Below are 16628 nucleotides of genomic sequence, written 5' to 3'. Positions count from 1 at the left end.
TGGATCCATGGATCTGATCACATGAACGAGACAGAAGTAGGGGTCAATAAATGTGGTTTTGATGAAGAGCATACAATGGACTTTATTCTAAGGCTCCGTTCACTTGCGTTCCCGGGAAAGCAAATCCCTGGAAAACAGCCTCTTTTTTCCTTGACAAGACCTTGACGAGACAGAATTCTGGTGTTCACTTGCTTTCCAAGGAAAATAGAATTACACATGTGGAATTTCTACAATAAGTCAAAAAATGACATGGAAAAGCCCATTTCCCCCCCTTTAGGGATTTCATTTCCGACCAAAAACACTCAGATTTCGTTTCCCGGGAAAACTAGTGCAAAAAGAAGGGCAAGCAGTTTCCCTGAAAATCTTTTCCTGCGCAAGCGAACAGTCCAGAAACAGTCCAGGGAAACCTTTTCCCGAACAGATTCCCTGGATTTCTTTTCTTAATGCCACGTCATATTCCCTGGAAACATTTCTTTTCCTTTCCCGGGAAAACAAGTGAATAGAGCCTAAGAGACAATCGTCGGCTAACTTCTCTCTAGTTGTTGGATACATGGATTTTATAATCCAAGATTGCAAAATCCTAGATTTTACAAGTTAACACCTAGATTTTATAAGCCCAAACCTTGGTTTTATAACCTAAAACCTGGATTTTACAATCCTGAAAATGCACATGCTGGGTGTTTAGTTGCAAAATCCAGGTTTTAACTTATAAAAACCGGTTTTAGCTTGTAATATCCAGGTTTTAACCATGGATTGAAATTTCGGTTTCGATTTTAGCCTCAGCTGAAAACGAAGTTTTGGTGCAAAATTCGGTGGCAATTTCGGTTTAGGTGGAAATTTCGGTGAAAATCTTATAATTTCGGCCGAAGTTTTTAAATTTAGGTTTCAGTTTTAAATTACGGTCCAGGACAAAATACCGAAATTTCGCCAAAAACTTTCAGGAAGTCCAAACTGAAGGGAGCCCTTGCAAAAAAAGAGATGAAAGGGCTCCCCCATTGGCTGCACATCATCATCATGTTTGACTTTTCAGCCGTTATTAATGCATGATGGTGATGTGCAGCCAATAGGAGAGCCCTTTCACCTCTGTTTTGAAAGGACTCTCTTCAGTCTAGAATTCCTCTTTAACTTTTAACTTATAAAATCCGGTTTTAGCTTGAAAAAATCAAGGAATGAAACATCCTTGATTATAAAATTCTTGTATCCAAACTAAAAAAAGGGAAAATTACATTTACACCCCCTCTAGTTTCTTACACATCCACTTCCACCCCAATAGTTTAAAACGTGACAAATACACCCCTGTAGTTTCAATTTTTTTAAGGTAGGCCCCTTCAGTTGAAGGTTGGTCCACAGATTGAAGGGTTAGGATGATCTGATGGAGCTGATTTTTTGGGTACACCCTATCTATGTCAAGGCCCATCAATTGAACGCTTTGGATCATCCAAACAATGTGGGCGCACATTATTTGGATGATTTTTTGGTAGTGTTTGGATTCGGGTATGGGCCCACATTATTTGGATGATCCAAAGCGTTCATTTGATGGGTCCTGATATAGATAGGGTGTGCCTAAAAAATCAGCTCCATCAGATCATCCTAACCCTTCAATCTGTGGACGAACCGTCAACTGAGAGGGCCTACCTTATACAAATTGAAATTACAGGGGTTTATTTGTCACGTTTTAAACTATACGGGTGGAAGTGGATATGTCAGAAACTAGACGGAGTGTAAATGTAATTTTCCCAACTAAAAAAGAGTATAGGAAGGACCATAAAATGTGACTTTCTTGTAAACATCTCCTCTCTCATTCTCTGTGATTGCAGGGTCTCCACGAAACGAAGGACCTTGCGCCCCTCTACTTTCTCTCTCGTCTTCGGCTACTGCTTCAAGGTATGTTTTCTAATGAATTTTCCCCATGAATACAGTTTTTGAGACAAAGTCATGCCATGAGACCTATTCTCGACCATATATTATCAATGCCCAGATATATCTAATTTTATGCAAGAGGGTCATTTGAAGACGCCCAATATCTGTTTCACTAAATGATCTCTTCTTATGTTTTGTGATTTCACTTTTAGTGACCTCTTTGAAATCTGAATAGGAGTAGGTTGCAGGAGCAATAAACATCGGCAAATAATTAAGGAAAATGTTTCCTCTTCCCTTTTTAAGGGGAAATAAAGTGCCAGACTCGGGAACTAGTTCAGAATTCACTCATTCATTCAATTCACAATGCACACTCTTTATCATTTATTTAACTTACAAAAAAATCTTTTTAAATAAATGACATGCGCTTGTTGATGGTCTTGTGGTTTACTCATAGTTTCAAAACTCCTCCACGTCATCGTAGGCTCCCCCGAGTAGACTCCCTTTTACCTTGGCCGCTATCTTCCCCAAGTCCGTGTTTGCCGTTCAAAGTCAATCAAAACTCATTTGACTCTTCCGACTAATGACCACATCAACCGAGTACTCAGCTGCGTCATGCCTGTTAGAGTTAGTGCCCTAAAAACTAGTGTACTTTGCTAATTTATCAATAAAAGTTTAATGTCATGACATTTATGGGATTGTTTATTAAATATGTGAGATGTGCCTATTTTATTCGACACATATTTGTCCCTAGGGAGCAAATTAGTAATACCATTCTTAAGGATGCACAGACCCTAAGGAGCACGGAGATATGGAATTTTGGTTCTTTGCAGACTTGAAGGGGCTGTTTGCATATGCGGATTTTAGAATCTTGGATTTACTCAAAATCGTACGTGGGAGACAAGAGAAAAAGCAAACCAGCCGTCATTTTCAGATTTCTCGCCCTTCTTTCAGTCAGCGAGAGAGCAGGATATCATCCCATGTTTTCAGGTTTTAGAAATCTCAGGATGTGGGAGAGATTTCTAAAACCTGGATTTCTTATTTAAAATCCAAGAAACGCTGTCAGGACAGCATGCAACAACTTGATCATGAACCCTCTTTTACACTGTTTTCAAACTAAAACTTGGATTCTAAAATCCGCATATCCAAATGGCTCCTAAAGGTTTCTGGTTGGGCTCAAGATTGGACATCTCCTCATGTACACAACCAGCACCAGTCTTGCCTACATGCACGTGGAGTGGTTTATCTCAGTCACTTGGGTAGTGGACTCTAAGCAAGAAGAGTTGGTGCGACGATGGGATCACGCACTGAAGATGATCAAATTAGAATAACCTGTGGACATGAGATATTAAGGCTATTCTACCAAAGAGGACACTTTACATGTCCTTTGATACCCGACATGGAATTCTCTACCCAATTTTTTGGACAACATCTACTGTTTTGGTCGGCGGTAGGCCTATAAAATTACCTGGCTATGTGGATTTGATAAAAAGGTTTATCAAATGTTTTACAAAATATTATTCTGAAATGATTTTAGCAAATGCATTTGCGAGCCAAAACTGCTTGACTGAAAGGTATACTGTGAGTGGGCCCAGAGTGTAAACAATGTCCACCCTCCGTAGGACCTAATTCAGTAGATGTAGAAAGGAGAATGGACTTGCACATATTAAATGTGATTAGGGGTATGATGATTTGACAGTTATCTTCAGGATTACTGCTCGATGGAGACTATCTTCAGGATTACTGCTCGCAAATGTGATTCAGTAGATCCAATGCGATTTGTAGTTTTGACTACAGAGTAAGTTGCAGTGGGGGCTATCATTAGGTTCTGCAGGATCGACTGTTGAATCCCTATAAATATCCCACCGACAACTCGAATTACCCATTCATATCCTTTGGATAGGGGTCCCGCATTTATTGGATTGCACGGAAAAACTAGTTTCGTCGCATTTGATGCAAATGGAAAGGTTTTTATAGTTCTGTTGGTGTATATACACTATGGAACACGTTTGGAATACCAAATTAGTTAATTGTTAACTAAAGGGATATTTTGGGAATTGTAGATTATTGGATGGAACCTTAATCCCATTGGATGGGAGGATTTTTAATTTATTTAATTGGAGAATTAAATAGGAATTTTTATTCAATTGGAAATCAAAGTGGAAATCCACATAGGACAAAATTGGGTGAGCCCCAATGCAAAAACGCCTCATGTGGGATTCCAATCTAATTTGGATTTGATTTAAATTAAATAATTTCCCGGGTCCATCTTGTTGGAGAGAAAATAGGAGAAGCGATTAATAAATAAAAGAAAGAGAGTTTGTTGGAGATTCTTTAGGAGATCTTTCAGTTGATCTTTTAGGAATTGTTTTTAACCGAAAACGCAACTCACATTTTGCAATTGGAAACACACCACTTTGAGAATGGAATAACGTCCATGCCTTTTTAATTAGTTCCCAAATGTTTTGGTTTCTATTTTAAATGGAAAAGTTAGCTAGTTTTACAATTGCAATTGAATTGAAGTGAGAACTTTTAGGAATTTAAAAAAAAAATAGAAACACAACAGCTATAAAAGTAATTGGGGACGTTTTCTATTGAATATCCTAAGCTGGAAATCATGCCCGACCCATCTCTCCAAAACCCTGCAACTTTTCTCCTTTGCTCTCTCTTCTAGTTTCTCAAATTCTAGTTATATTTTTGAGAAAACCTTCAAAGCTCCATCAAGAAAAATTTGATTTCCCATCCTTTGGTACTGATTTAGATCAGACCACATCAGAGAATAAAAGTTGTTCTCCATACCTTTGTGCAATACAAAGGAATCCATCGATTCAACTTGAGGTGCTGCGGCGATTAGATCTTTCGTAGCAGTTCGAGTAGTAGATAACGCAGACTGTTTCGCTACAGCTGTAAGGATGGTAAATTTATATTTTATATTTTAAATCCTCACCATCAGATCATTTAGACCCTAGAATTCATGGGCTTAAGGGCAAAATCGAAGAAGATTTTTGTTATACGCTATTTCTAGTTCCGCTACGTGTAGCGATTTTGCCTGGGGGTTACAACCCTTCTAACAATGCCTAGTCGACTAGGATTTGCCTTGGCCTCATTCTGACCGACATCCGCTTTTTAAAACATTGGGTTAGCCGACTCTGAAGTACTGTTATGTTTACTTGAAGGCATAGCGGTGCCAATAGAGCCTGTTATGGTTGTACTGATGATATTGGCTCAATGATAGGTTGCTTTTCTCGGGATTTGTTTGTTTTAGAGTCCACTGATAATCTAATGTAGGTAAGAGTTCCTGCATTTTTCGTCAAAATCCAAAACAACTCTGCTTATGTTGTCGGTCTGCGGTCTATGAACATCTTTGGATGTCACCAAAGATGAGATTATTCTGATTTAATCCTTTTTTGTGATTAGGACAATAAGGTCTCCTGGAAGCCACTAGCTATATGTCATTTCTAACGCTATTATAACCATATGTAATGATAAAACTATTATAACCATTATTTGCTAATAATCATAATTAATTTTAAAGCCATTTGCATATAAGATTATATGAAAAGTCTCAAATGCAATAAATAGCATGAAAGATCCGCTTATTCATGTAGCTCATTGCCACTTCTCTGCATAGGCCTCTTTGGATAGCTCTACAAGCTAATTTCATCAAATAACACGAAAGATCTAGTCATTAATGGATCTCATTGCCACTTCTCTACATAGGCCTCTTTGGATACCTCTACAAGTTGTTTAAATCAAGGTTTTAAATTTCGGTTTTGGTTTTGGTTGTTTCGGTTTCGATTGAAAAATTTAGTGGAAATACTGTAAAATCACAGAAATACATGGAAGCATATACAAATAATAGAAATGGTTGGCGATTTTTTAGGCGATTTTGGTGCTCCCTCCCTAGGTCGATGGAAACCCTAGGGAGGGAGGCGTTTTCTTCCCTGCTCTCTCTCTCTCTCTCATCCCAATTTCGTCTCTCTCTGTCTCTCTCTCCCATCCCTATTTCGTCGCTCTCTCTCTCGTCTCTCTCTCTCTCTATCTCCCGTCTCTCTCTCTTCCCTATTTCGTCTCTCTCTCTTCCCTATTTCGTATCTCTCTCTCTTCTCTCTCCCGTCTCTCTCTCTTCTCTTCCGTCTCTCTCTCTCTGTTCTTTTTGTCCCCCATCTCTCGCTGATCTTTCTCTCTTCGATCGATTTCCCTTTCTTCTTTCCTGATATCTCTTTTTTCTTTCACTTTTCTGATCTCTTCATTTTCTCTCTCTTTCTGCTTCTCCTCCCCCCTCTTTCTTCCTCTTTGGTATCTCTTTCTCTTAGATCTATCTTTCCTATTTTTTGATCTTTCCATTTCACTCCCTTGGTGGGCAAGGGAGTTGAGCAGATCTCGCAGGGGATGCAACAATGGTGGCTGGAGGTGCGACATGGCCGGATCTGAGTCCTAGTGGGCCGGATTTATTGGGGCAAGGATCGGATCTGGGATGGGTGGAGGGAGAAAGTGGGCTGATGAGTTGTCAGGAGTCGTGGACATGGCCGGAGTGTGAAAAAGGGTGGCCGGATTCGGGGGTAAAATTGAAGAGGTTGGATGTGGAGGGTAAAGATGGGGTTTGATGGAGGTGCAAGGTTGGGGCTTGAAGGGTAGGATTAGGGTGATCAATGGTGGGCTCTAGGATTAGGTGAAAATAAAGGTAGGATTTGGATTTTAGGTTCTGGTGAAGCTGAAGGGGAAGAAATTAGGGTAAAAAATGGTGGTCTCTAGGGTTAGATTAGGGTTTTTGGCTTGGAGGTTTAATGGGGGGACACCCCGGAACGGGCGGTGGCGTAAGGTGGAGGCCGCCAATGATCGGATTCGATGGATTGGCTATCGTGCACGGTTAGAGACGCACAATAGCTTTAGGACTTTGAGCGGGATTTTTTAAATTTTGAATTAGTCGGCTACAAAGTGGTGGAGTAGTCTGAGTAACATGGCAGTCATAACTTTGATTTGATGGGGTCTACAAATATGGCACTTTCAAATGAGAATCATTGTGCAGTGTAAAGAAAAGGAAGGGGGAATGGTAAAGGCATTTTCAGCTGCGGTAGGAGATGAAGAATTCGAAAGGGAAGTGAAATAGGTATTTGGCAGGGTGGCAGCGCATGGAAGTATAGAACTCGTTGTAGTGGTTGACCCAGAAGATCTTTTTTTGGCTTTTTACTGGTCTAGGAGCATGCTCCTAGTCACCCTTAATTGATTCTATGTAATGCAAGTAGGGACCACTGGTCCCCAATGTAATCTTCATTGTATCAATAAAATTGTCAATTTTCAAAAAAAAATATACAAATGATAGAATTTTAAGATGAAACTTTTGGAAATTCTAGAATAACCACAAGTACACACTTAGAAATCATCACATAAACAATACAGTCATCCATAATGGTTTAACAACATCAAGCACCTGCTGAAATTCCTTGTCGAGCATGTTCTATAATCCAGGACATGCCACATTTCACATGTAATTCATGTAACACATAATTATACACTTGCGATTTTGGTTTTGGTATGCATTTTGATTTTAATATGCATTTTAGTAGGGATGGAAATGGAAATATTTTGGTCATTTCGTGTCAGTTTTGGTGAAAATTTAAAACCGTTATTTGGGAGGAATGTGTAAGTTTTAAAAATGCAGATACACGGCAAAATGTGGCGAAAGCAATTCGTAGTCGACTCGACCTATGGCACAGGGATTGCTGCTAGAGAGTGCTACAGTTGTTCTGATGATGTTGGCTCATTCATAGGTTGCTTTGCTAGGGATTTGTTTGTTTTGCAACTGATGTGGATCAGAATCTGAACTCAAAGCTGAATTTTCAATTTTGTAATTCAAAGAGATTAGAGTTTTACAGTTTTACTCAGATAGTTTCATTTCAATTGGATACAAAGGATCAAGGAATACGATCAGTTGATAGGTTCTGTTATACTGATCAGATCTATTAGGAATATCACCAGACATGGTGATGAACTTTCGTCAATATTCAGTCAAATATGATTTAGCAATTGAGTTATAATTCAAAAGTAATCAGATTTGAGTTTTACTCAGATAGTTTCATTTTAATTGGATACAAAGGATCAAGGAATACGATCAGTTGATAGGTTCTGTAATACTGATCAGATTTATTAGGAATATATTCAGTGAAATATGATTTAGCAATTGAAAAAAGTATGCAACACGATAAATCTAGGGCAGTGATAAATTCACCCCCTTGAAAGAATACACCCCCTTTAACAGAAATAAGGGGGTGTATTCTTCTTTCAAAGGGGTGAATTTATCACTGCCCTAAATCTAATAGAAACAATATGTATCTTGCAAACACGGAATCTGGAAACAGTAGAGAGCAGTCGACTAAATTTTCTTGTTTTGAACTCTAATGGAAACTAATCTGGACTGAACTCAAATCAGATCTGAGACTAACAACAATGATGCAATCTAATCTGCATGTTACTGTTTCGAATGAACTGAATTTGAGGATTGCAAACACAAACAGAAAATGACCCGTACTTGAAGAACTAGGATAGAATATTGAGTAAACTGAACTAAACTTGGAGGTTAGGAAAATAACAAGCAGATCTGATATTTTTATTTATTCGAACTATGGAAGTAAATCGGAAACGAGTAGAATAGATTTACTATTACAAATTGAAATGGATTTTCAAGATGGAAGAATGACGTACAGATCTTCACTTGATCTTGCAATCGACATGATTAAATCACATCGAAGGCATAGAGTCTTGCACTCGACGAGATTTCAAAGATAAATCAAAGAAGAAAGCAGATCACTTACTCAAAGGATGCTGCAAATCTCCAAGCTTGGGTAAGAGGCTTGCCGAATGGAAGGCAGGCTATTTATATTTTGGTGGGAGAATCATGCTTATCCATCTTTAAAAAACGGAAAAGGAATGAAGTATCACACTTATCGATATGCCACACCTTTAAATTACCCATGAAGTGTGGTGTACTTAGTATTTTGAACCTTAAACTGCATAGTAGGGATCTCTTGTGGTAAATAAGAGCGGAAATTAGGTTAGGGAGCAGATGTGCTTTGGTGCAACATTGTTTTTTATAACAATAAGGTGTAGGAAGAACAAGATCTCCCTATGTTGCATTTCCTTTTGCTGTTTTGATTTTGCCTTGTTATTGTATTGTTGTTTTCTGTCAGCTCAATTCCTTCTTTGTTTTGTATGTTTTATGCCTTGATAAAGTTTGCTGACCGGTAGGTAATGGGCTTTGGCGCTGTTATTAAGATAAATAATAATGATAAATGTGTAATTGTGCATACCTTCTGAATTATCTGTATTTATTGGTGGTCACTGATACTTATTGACTTTTAACTTCCCCAAAAAATTTACTCTATCCGAACACACACCCTTTCTTCTATAGATCTTGCATTGGTGGAGTGACAACCAATGGTGTTAGGTCTATTTGTTATATATTCTTATACATTCAACCACGGATCATCTTGAATTTAGCTTGCTTCGGCAGGTTGAAGATCCTCTCTATCTTGCATCGTTGGGAAGATCAGTGGTGGTGGTGGGTCTATCTCTCATATTTAGATCTACACTCAACCACATCTTGAGTCGAGCTCCCGTTCAACCACACAACAGCTTGCATTGCGTTTTTAGGGATTTTTTTTTTAAATTTAAGTTGTTTTCCATGCTGTACCACTCAGAATGTTTGGCCACCAAGAAGCAGCATTTGCATAAAATGAGTGTAGCGGAGATGCGAATGCTTAGATGGATGTGCGGCCACACAAGGTTAGATAGAATTAAAAATGAAGACATTCGTAAAAAGTTGGGGGTAGCACCAATTGAGGAGAAGATGAGAGAGCACCGCTTAAGATGGTTTGGACATATCCAACGTAGGCCTTTGGATGCTCCGGTGAGAAGAGGCGACTCGTGCTAAATTGATGGAGTAAAAAGAGGTAGGGGCAGACCGAAAACAACTTGGGTAGAAACAGTGAGGAAAGACTTGATAGCTAGGAACATAACAGAGAACATGACCTTGGATAAGATAGAATGGAAGAAAACGATCCACGTAGAAGAACCCAACTAGAGCCAGGATTAGAGCCGGATAGATTCCTTTCACATTCTTCATGAATTTTTTCTAAGGGATTCATTTAGTCTACCCCAACTAGTTTGGGACAAATGCTTTGTTGAGTAAGTTGTTTTCCATTTTTTTCTCCTGTAGGAGGAAATTTAGAAACATCCTACGCTAAAAACCAAATGAAGCATATTCTAAAGATTATGGCATTGCTTGTGGCCATCTCTGCCTTTTGGATTGGACTTTTGGAGACATCTGTGGTCTCGCGCAAGTACACTTGGCTGGTGAGTTTCCATTCTTGGTTTATCTAGATTAAATTGGTTCACTTGTCATGGCATAATATTTTACTCTATTTATTTTTCTTACCAGATGCCAGTCTACTTTGTGGTATCCCTAGGATGCTATGGTCTTTTAATGGTTGGGGTTGGTCTGATGTTTTTCCCAACATGTCCTCAAGAAGCATTGTTGTTGCAAAAGGTATTTTTTTGGCTTACTCACTTACCCTTTCTAAGTTTAGCTTTTGTGTATCAAATATTTGTAGCATTATTGTATTCGAACATATTGGCTTTTATTTAAAATGTATTTTGATCTTTCAAAAAAAAAAAAAGTATTCATCATTTTTCTTCTCGTGAAACTATCATAAAAACTGGCAGTGCTGTCTTCCCCCAAACTTGGATATGCGCTTGCCTTCTTGTGTGTAATGCTCTTGATCAATCCCTCGTTATCCCTTCCCAAAGAAACTTTGACCTTTGATGCGATGATAAAGGAAATATTAAAAAATTAGACAAGCATGTCGTACTTACAACCTGAAGATTTCTTTTCTTTACAGAGAAAAATATTATGAACTGATTGTAGTATAGCACACTTGCATAAAAATGTCATTGAATGCAAAGTTTCATACATGCAATCAAACTAACAATGCAAGCATACGTTCTTAGCTCTATATTTCCATTCTAGTTGTTCATTGTCTTTGCTGTCTTGCATTGACCTGCCAGAGAGCTGTCAATTACCCATCTTTTCCATATTCAATTTGTGAACCACCCTGTAATGAGTGCGCCGTATGCATATTCCTGTTCAATGATCATGCGTCCATTCATTACCTCATGGCCTTGTACCACCCACGGGTCCTTTACATGGATTTTGGGATATTTTCGTGCATCCGCACAATAATGTCTACTCGTAATGTCTGTATTACATATTAGAAATATATGTAGAGATGGGATATTTCTTTCTCCTATATTCTTGTAGTGCCAATGAAGTTGCTGATGTTTTAGTTAAAGAGGTTGTTGATAGGGAGTTCTTCTAAGTGGGAGATAATCGACCGCTCTTCTTACTATTTTGTCCTCTCCTAGTTGACTGATTCACTCGACACCTCTCCTTTCTCTTGCTTTCAATAAATTATTCTGTTATGTTTCAAACATAAAGGAAAAGAAAAGTACTTGAATTTTTTTTGAATGACAAGAAAAGTAATTGTTTCTTATGCTCTAGGGAAGATATTTCTCTGTTGTACCGTACAAACTGATTTTGGTTAGGGCAGTTGGCTTTAATAGCAAGCTGATTCTACTTGTGCATTTGATAAGTTAGATGTTCCATTTTCTGTAAATTGGATTTTATTTTTCATTATCTAGTTTTTGCATTCGATTATAAAGCAGACCATATAACGTGATCTTGTGCAATTTAGATATACCGAGGTTGCCAGAGCAGGAGGCGAAAGCGGGGAGCGAAGGCTCTCAAGAGGGTGGGAAGCGGGAAGCGGGAAGGGTCGGAGAATTTTTTTTATAGTTAAATATTTAAAAAAAAAAAAAAATACTAAAAAATATAAGAAATAATTATATGAACCAAATATTTAAAAAAATAGTTTTTATTAAAAGATCCAACATTTACTTAAAGGAAAATCACTATCAGCTGAAATGCCTGTGTTGACCAGTCTGTTGACCAGTGCGTTGACCAGTGCCTTTGATAAGAAGAGATTTTTAGAAACCAAATTACGATATTTTTTTACTGGACTTTCGAGATTTAATAATGTTTGGACATGATAGAACTTGTGAATTTTTAAAATAGGAAAAATACCCCATCGTTTGGAAGTAAGATTTTGACCTGACCCTTTTTTTCCGATTTTTGTACTAGAAGTGGAAAGTTGACTTTTTATCCTTTTTGAAATCCCAATAGGCAAACAAGGGGGGGGGGGTTGAATTGGGTCTAATTCAAAATTTTGAATTTGCAATGTGAGTTAAACCCTAGAAATTGAAAGTTCAACTAGCCTTTGTTAATTTATAAGAGAATAAGGAAAGATATTACCAACAATGAACACAAGAATTTACCTGGTTCAGAGCAAGTCCTATGTCCACACTCCACATCCGCGCGCGAGTTCCATTATCTTGATCCTCACAATCGACAATCTTGTCCTTTCTTGGGCCGAAGAGTAAGACTCTTTTAGAAGCAAGCTTCTCCTTTCAATAGGGTTGAAGCGTAAAACCCTCTTACAATTATACTTTCCTTTGGTGAAAGTGTAAACCCTCTACTTTACTTTGTAAGGGTGACAGTGTAAACCCTCTTTACAATGAATGAAGAAAATGAAGAACCTACACTTAATAGGCTTGAATTACAACAATGAAAGCTCACAATCTCTCCAATAACAAAGACAATAAAGCCTAAGGGGATCTTCTTCAAGCATGGAAATGCACAAGTTCAAAATTTGAAGAAGGGTGTAGAGATTTGAAAGTTTTAGCTCAAAAGTAAGGATTTGATCTTGAAAACTTTTGTTTTTGAAGGTCTAAAATGACCTATATATAGCCACAAACAAGATATGACTGTTGGAGGGCGAAAGGGTAATTTTGCACGTTAAAAAATCAAATAGCCATTGCCCAACGGTTATATTTTTCCCAAACCAGACGTCTGGTTGCATCCAGGGAGCAACCAGATGATCGACCAGAAGTCTGGTCCATGATCTGGTTTGGCTTTTTCCTATGCTATTGAATGAATTTTCTTCCCAAATTTTTTGTATATAATGGTTGATTATAGAGAAGGTTGCATACAAAATTTGAGCTCATTTGGAGATCATTTGACCCTTCTACTAAGGGATATACTAGTCTTAGCAGGTGGGCTAGAAGTCTGGTCCAAGATTTGGTTGGCCAAAAAACACTAACCTCCCGTATGAGTTTGCTTCCCAAATTTTTTATGAATATCATTTGATATTAAAGGAAGGTTCATGCCAAATTTCAGCTCATTTGGAGTTTATTTGAGTATTCAACTGATTGGCAGACCTTCGAAAAACATTAAGAAGAAGACTTTGAAATTTAGGTTTGAAATTTAATATAACTTTTTGGCTTCACAAAAAAGTTTTGTCATCATTTAAAACTTGTGTGAGCTGAGAAATCCCAGACCGCTTCTATCAAAACAAAGATTGTTCTCTTTAACAATCTTCTGTTTAAGAGTATAAGGTATAAGGTTGGATACAATATGATCCAATTTTTCTTTCTGAGTTCTAATGATTCTTCTATGAATCATAGATTCCTTTCGATTTCCAATTGTAAGAAAAAGAATCGAGTATAAATTGCGGATGGAAATAAACATCTTTTACCTTTTTGATATTAGGTAGGATGGGAACATAGATCAAAGTTGAATTAAAAAAAAAATGGGATGGGAGCATTCAATGTGTATTCCTGAATAATCTCATTTTTCAATTATTCAACCATTTCATTTTACCAAGTTCAACGTTAGCCAGATTAGTCAACATTTATATGTTTCGATGCAACAACAAGATTCACTCAGAAAAGAACTATCATTGTCAATCTCAAAAATCTGATTTTCAATATCAAAATAGACGGAATAACTGTCCCCATTACTATCCCTAACTAAAAAAGTGTCATCACCCGGACCCGATGAAAAAAATGGGATCACTTCTTATGGATTCGTCAATTCCAGCCCAAATATCTATGGAATAGGTTGTTGCTAGGATTCTATACGTGTTTAAGTTAGTTTTAAAAATCACTTTGAAATCCCTTGAAAATGTGCAAAAATCACTTGAAAATGTGCAATTCGATCAAGGGCTTTTGGCATAAGTTTAGGCCTTTGCAAATAATGTTTGTATACCCATTTAAAACTTGTTTAAACTTTAAATAATAAAATTCAAGTTCTAAAGATGTTTTGAAAATCACTTTGAAAAACCCCTTGAAAATGCCTTGAAAGTGTGCAAAATAACTTGAGATGATATCCAAAACAATCTAAGCATAACACTTATCATCTTGGGATTGTAATGGCTTCAACATCTTCAAAGAATTGGCTTGGCATGGCTTTGGACGGTCCATGTGGCACCTTCACTTGAATTGGCTACTTTGCATGTGCTTTGAAGGGATCACTTGCATTGGTTCTTCTCTATGCTTGTGGCCAATCTGCATGTGCAAGTGAATTCTTTAGTTTGCTTTGGTTCATGTGACTTGTATCAATCTTGATCAACCAACAATTTGAGTCCATGAGTGAGTCACCATCGGTAGTTCACCTCCAAGCCTCCATTTTGAATCTAGTGTTGAATTTGATAAAACCTGACTAAACAACAACACTAGCAAATCCATTAGCATCATATATTCAATTTGAGTTTGCGGATTATCAAAACATGGATAGGGTTGAACCCTTGGGCTTGCACTTTTAGATTTGGGTCTTGAAACTATTTTTAATAGATTCAAATGGGAGTTAGTCCCTTATTTACATGTAAAACTTAAGTTCTTAAATGACTTTACATGTAAAATACTAAGAAGAGGAAAAGAAGAGGACTAGCAAGAGACAAGGAGGGTAGATAGGAAATGTGCTTCCCATAGAGTGGGAATCGCGTTTCCCACGTTTCTGAAACGAGATTCCCAAAAACGGGGAATCGAGAAGATTCCCTTTTCCAAATTGATTTTCGGGGAATCAAGATTCCCCATTCTGAGTAGAGAATCCTACTTCCTTGAGATATACTTTCGTAAGTGGGTATCAGAAGTTCTGCTTCAGAGACATATCTCTTGTTTATATCCTTGTAAGTCCAACACCCAAAGTTATACTTCACTCATGAGCTGAGGGAGGGAGGTAGGGATTCTCTTAGGGACTAGAAATTGGTCTAGGAATGTTGTATTATAAACTGATATTTATTGTAAAATTACCATGATTTGTATTTGTGTAGCCTTTGTTTATTAGATTTTGTTATCGATAAAAAGCATATGCTGATATCTTGCCTTTTTCTAAAGGGAGTTGACATCGATACTTGCTTTGTTTAACACCTTTTTGATTGGCTGTTGGTTGCCTTTTGGAAATTTTAAAAGCCTTTAAAATCTAATTAGTAAAGTGTAAAATGAAGAGATAAGCTCTACTGTTAAAAATGGGGAGTGCTGATATCATTTCCCTCTTGTAATTATACCTCAATTTTATAAAGCTGGCCTATTCCCTTGTTTCACTGAGCTCTTGATACTTGTAAAAATCAGTCATATCAAGGGTTTTCTTTGTTTTTATGAGGCATATATTTTTCATTGACCGTGGTGAGAACGCGAGGGTGATACTGAGTTTTGAGAATTTTACTGTCTCAACTCATCTTGTTTTGCCATTTCTTATGTATCATTTCTTTTTTATATTTTGGTAATTGGAATGGCGATTTTTTTGTGGACATGGAATTACTTATCTTATCTGCCCATGCATCTCCAATAGAGTGAATATTGTATAACTTCTGGGTGGCTGGCTTGGACAATAGGGGAATAGTGCCTTTCTATAGTACTGCATCTTCTGTTGAAATTTCTCAGCGTGAGCATCTCTTCTTCGATACTTATATGAGCATCCCTTTAAATATCCTATCTTTAGAAATACTTTGCTCTGCAGGATATTGCAGAGGCCAAGGAATTCTTTAAGGGAAGAGATGTTGATGTGGGCTCTGACTAAAGTTGATCAAATTCCTATTCTCTGACCAGTCTAAGGAACTCTAAGCGACATTTCCGCCTAAGTAGCCTTTGATATTCTTTCATGTTGAATCATACACCGGCACTCCTTGGCGTGAACTGCTATTTCCTGTAAGTAATGAGAATGGGCTTTCATTACAACTATGGCAGAGTTAGAGTTATGCATTCCTAATCTAGTTTATAGACTTTGCATGTAATACAAGGGAAGAAATCTACGTATCTTAAAGCCTTCGTAAGGGAGACTTGCCTGTTTGAGCGTGATATGTTTGTAGTGACGTTCATGTTTTGATTTTGATTTTTTTTTTCGTTTGCTCTATCGATTGTATTTCTTTCGATCAATCATTGGGCAAGTTGCCCTTTTTTTTAATAAAATTTCATTCATTGAAAAAAACATCTTTGTAAGGGTTTCAACAATGTTTCAGTTGCAATAGATGTAACTGTCACATTTTAATGTCAGATGCGCAACCCCAGCTTTCTCATAAAATCATTATATGTACGCCATCTCTAGTTTTTCCCCTCGAATTGTGTATATATATATATATATATATATATATATATATATATATGAGGAAAGTGAAGCTACACCGCCGGCTTAAAATACAATGGGCCCACATTGTTTTGGTGATCCAAAGAATTCATTTGATTGGCCCTCACATAGATAGGGTGTCCACCAAAAATCAGCTCCATAGGATCATCCCAACCCTACGATTTGTGGAGGCAAAAATGAACGTGTAAATGGATCCAACTGTGGAGGCAAAAATGGACAAATTTTTGAAGGTTTTTAC

The 16628-nt window shown here is 37.5% G+C and overlaps 1 protein-coding gene across 3 annotated transcripts; it reads left to right on the top strand.

Annotated features, from left to right (window-relative positions):
* Positions 1–1715: 1715 nt before the first annotated feature.
* LOC143890035 (dolichol-phosphate mannose synthase subunit 3-like) lies at positions 1716–16104 on the top strand. 3 transcript variants are annotated; one of them, XM_077394553.1, is made up of 5 exons: positions 1716–1884; positions 9368–10015; positions 10105–10209; positions 10295–10402; positions 11607–12097. In XM_077394553.1, the coding sequence occupies exons 3-5, from the start codon at positions 10108–10110 to the stop codon at positions 11709–11711; spliced, it is 315 nt and encodes a 104-aa protein (XP_077250668.1). In that variant the 5' UTR covers positions 1716–1884; positions 9368–10015; positions 10105–10107; the 3' UTR covers positions 11712–12097. The 3 variants fall into 3 exon arrangements, with proteins under 3 accessions (XP_077250668.1, XP_077250669.1, XP_077250667.1); XM_077394554.1 differs by lacking the exons at positions 9368–10015; positions 11607–12097 and adding an exon at positions 15767–16104 and having other exon boundaries at positions 1732–1884; positions 10073–10209; XM_077394552.1 differs by lacking the exon at positions 9368–10015 and having other exon boundaries at positions 1732–1884; positions 10073–10209; positions 11607–12094.
* Positions 16105–16628: the final 524 nt, after the last annotated feature.

This window comes from Tasmannia lanceolata, unplaced genomic scaffold, assembly GCF_043159265.1.
Source record: "Tasmannia lanceolata isolate RefF3 unplaced genomic scaffold, GAP_Taslan_0.1 ptg000013l, whole genome shotgun sequence".
NCBI classification, from domain to species: Eukaryota; Viridiplantae; Streptophyta; class Magnoliopsida; order Canellales; family Winteraceae; genus Tasmannia; species Tasmannia lanceolata.
This window is presented reverse-complemented; position numbering and strand designations above follow the sequence as displayed.